At 51.4% G+C, this 3740-nt stretch overlaps 1 protein-coding gene across 4 annotated transcripts in view; it reads right to left on the bottom strand.

Moving 5' to 3' along the window:
• Positions 1-3740, bottom strand: part of CPT1A (carnitine palmitoyltransferase 1A) — an 85535-nt gene that overhangs the window by 52368 nt on the left and 29427 nt on the right. For all 4 annotated transcript variants that reach the window (XM_037734006.1, XM_017515892.2, XM_037734007.1 and 1 more), the window contains one exon: positions 2688-2827. In XM_037734006.1, the coding sequence (XP_037589934.1) occupies positions 2688-2827 (140 nt within the window). The remainder of the gene's footprint in view (positions 1-2687; positions 2828-3740) is intronic.

The following is a 3740-nucleotide window of genomic DNA, read 5'->3' as shown; positions in this document are numbered from 1 at the left end:
CACTTATAGATGCCTGAGCCACCTCAAGGTTGCAAGCACTCAGCTGCACTCTCAATGACTCTGGAGGGTCTGGGGGCTTCCTGGAGAAGGAACAGGGTGTGGAGGGGTCCTCTGCAGACTCTTTGCAAAAAGGGGTTCAGGAATCAGGGCACCTGCTCAAGCTGCCCTTGGAAGATTCAGACCATTAATCTGCTTAATCTTTTACTTCTAGTCATCAGAATCAAGGCCGGGCACGGTGGCTCACATCTATTAATCCTGGCACTTCAGGAGGCTGAGGCGGGTGGATCACCAGAGCTCAATAGTGTGAGACCAACCTGGTCAACATGGAGAAACCTCATCTCTATGAAAAATACAAAAATTAGCCGGGCATGGTGGTGGGTACCTGTAGTCCCAGCTACTTGGGAGGCTGAGTCAAGAGAATCGCTTGAATCCAGGAGGCGGAGGTTGCAGTGAGCTGAGATCGCGCCACTGCACTCCAGCCTGGGCAACGGAGCAAAAACTCCATCTGCCCCCCACCCAAAAACACCAAAGTCAGCCATTAAGTGAGTGAGTTTTCGTTTATGTCACTTTTTCTGCCAGTTTATTTTCTGATTTGTTTCTGATCAAACAATATTTGCATGCAAACAATCTGGAAGGCGTGACTCTAAAGATCCAGAGCTTCGTTTCTCTAGCTGAGCCCTGACCCCAACATTGTGCCTTCCACCTGCAACTCCTAGCCCCCAAAACAAAGCCCAATTAGGAGGAGTTGGGGGTTATTATTCCTCTAGACCAAAAATGCCACTGGGGCAAACAAGCAGCACAGAAATCGAACCAAACGCCTGGCAAGGGCAGCAGGGAGCCTTCTGAGACACCGTGGAGCTTTCGGACCAGAAAGTAAAATGTGTGTCCAAGTGCAAGGGTCACAGCTGCACAGGGAAACTGAGTCTCCCTGCGTTCCACCGTCTGGAGGCTCAAATGGCGATAAAGCAGCAGTGTTCACTTGCATTTGTCTCATGGAAGTTTCTGGGGCAGGGGATGGGGGACCCCAGGGGTACATTGAAGAAAGCACAGATTTCAGAGCTGGGCAGAGCTGGGTTTGAATTCCAGCTTCCCAGTTCCCTCTTCCTGTGACTCGGGCAGACACTTGCACCTGTCTGAATGCTTCCTCACTGGTAAAGGGGACCCGAATGAGAGGTCACTGCAGTGCAGGGTCTGACCTTCCTAGATGGGAGTCTGGGCCATCTCCAGAACTGGATGGAAAAACGGACATCACAGGTGTGCAATACATCTGTGCTATCAACAGCCAGCAGGTATTTGGAAAAAAAATAGCCAAGCCCAGTGGCTCACGCCTGTAATCCCAACATTTCAGGAGGCCAAGGTGGTCGGATCATGAGGTCAGCAGATGGAGACCATCCTGGCCAACATGGCGAAACCCCGTATCTACTAAAAATACAAAAATTAGCTGGGCGTGGTGGCACGTGCCTGTAATCCCCGCTACTCCGGAGGCTGAGGCAGGGAGAACCACTTGAACCAGGAGAGGGAGGTTGCAGTGAGCCGAGACTGCACCACTGCACATCAGCCTAGAGACAGAACAAGACTCCATCTCAACAAAGGAAGAAAAAGGTTAGCCGGGCATGGCGGCAGGTGCCTGTAATCCCAGGAAGCTGAGGCAGAAGAATCACTTGAACCCTAGAGGCAGAGGTTGCAGTGAGCCGAGACTGTGCCACTGCACTTCAACCTGACAACAGAACAAGACTCCGTCTCAAAAAAAAAAAAAAAAAAAAAAGGAAGAAAACATGTGCTGAATATTACCTAAGGTGTCTCTGGGCCTTATGTCTTGGTAGCAAGAGGGCCTGCTTTCAAACCCCCAGGAAAATCTAAACCCCTAGGGGTGGGAATGATGGGGGAGGTCCCCTGGAGATTTCTAAACCAGCCTGACAGAGAGCTAAGTGGGTGAGGTCCCTGCAGAGGACCCTACAGCAGTCCGTTCAAGGGTCACAGAACTCTGGGATGAACTGACTCCAAGTACAAAGAAATGACCACACTGCAATCAACCCCCTGAGCAGAAATTCCGTGTCAGAGCCCCACCGTCCGGGCTAAGGGCACTGTCACTGTTGGCTACCCCCTGGGCCCTGACACCTTCTGAGGGGTGCCCCAGGACCACGTCCACTCTTCTCACCCTGGTCTTCAGAGGAAGGGCCACAGGGGACCGCAAACTCCTAGGGGACCTTAACGCCACCCAGGAAACGGGAAGAAAGCTGATGTGAGAACAGCATCAGGGCTTCACATCAGATCCAGAACAGTGACAATCACCACAATTGAAGAGGCACAAAAACAGCAACAAAATCAGTAACTTCCTTTTGTGGGCGTGGTGACTCACATCTGTAATCCCAGCACTTTGGGAGGCTGAGGTAGATGGATCACGAGGTCAGGAGTTCAAGACCAGGCTGGCCAAGATGGTGAAACCCTGTCTCTACTAAAAACATAAAAATTAGCCTGGCGTGGTGGGGGGCATCTGTAACCCCAGCTACTCATGAGGCTGAAGCAGGGAATTGCTTGAACCGGGAGACAGAGGCTGCAGTGAGCCGAGGTCGCGTCACTGCACTCCAGCCTGGGTGACAGACAGAGGCTCTGTCTCAAAACAAAAAACAAAAAAAAACAAAATTGGTAACTTCCCAGACAACTGGAGATTTCACAGGGTTACTTACGTCCTTTCCAGGGTCCGATTGATTTTTGCAATTATTCCTAACGAGGGGTCGATCTTGGCGTACATCGTTGTCATCACGCCCACCACCACGATAAGCCAACTGGAGGGGCTCGCTGGAAACACGCCAGTGATGATGCCGTTCTAAAGACAGACATACGGGCCGTGAGCGGTGTCCCCGCACAGCCCCCAGGGCAACGACGCTCCATGGCCCCGGCAACAGGGATGCTGAGACGCCAGGCAGTGAGGAGAGGGTGTGTGCTAAGACACCACACCCCACACAGAGTTTACAGCCTGCGGCAGTTCCAGTTTCCTCTCTTCATGTGCTTCTGAGCAAAACCCACCCTGAAACCTTCCCCGAGTGGACACCCCAGGCCATGAGAATCAGCTCAGGCACGAGTTTAGCTGGTGAAGGATGCCACTGAGCCACCACGAAGTCCCCTGCCCAGCCTGCTACTGTCTAGAATGTGCTGAGACCCCAGCTCCAAAACTGCGCCTCCTGCCGTCTGTGTCAGAAGGCTGCTGCACCCTGAAGATTTCACAGGAGACCTCACTCCATGTCTTTTTTTGTTTGTTTTTTAGAGATGAGGTTTCACCATTTGATCAGGCTGGTCTCGATCTCCTGACCTCAGGTGATCCGCCCACCTTTGCCTCCCAAAGTGCTAGGATTACAGACATGAGCCACCGTGCCTAGGCATCACTCCATGTCAAGAATTTGCTATAAAATACTCCAGCCAAAAAAAAAAAAAAAGGATTATGTCAAACAAAATTGGTTGAAACAAGGAAGGGAACGGTGGGATCATTAATTGATCTTCTTCACTCTTGTGTATGTTTGACAACTCCAATTTTAAAAAATTCTTAAAAAAATTCTTACTGGCCGGGTGCGGTGGCTCACGCCTGTAATCCCAGCACTTTGGGAGGCCGAGGCGGGTGGATCACGAGGTCAAGAGATCGAGGCCATCCTGGTCAACATGGTGAAACCCCGTCTCTACTAAAAATACAAAAAATTAGCTGGGCATGGTGGTGCATGCCTGCAATCCCAGCTACTCAGGAGGCT

Source organism: Cebus imitator, unplaced genomic scaffold (assembly GCF_001604975.1).
Source record: "Cebus imitator isolate Cc_AM_T3 unplaced genomic scaffold, Cebus_imitator-1.0 Scaffold564, whole genome shotgun sequence".
Lineage (NCBI taxonomy): Eukaryota > Metazoa > Chordata > Mammalia > Primates > Cebidae > Cebus > Cebus imitator.
The sequence above is the reverse complement of the archived record's forward strand: the minus strand, read 5'-3'. Positions and strand labels throughout refer to the sequence as shown.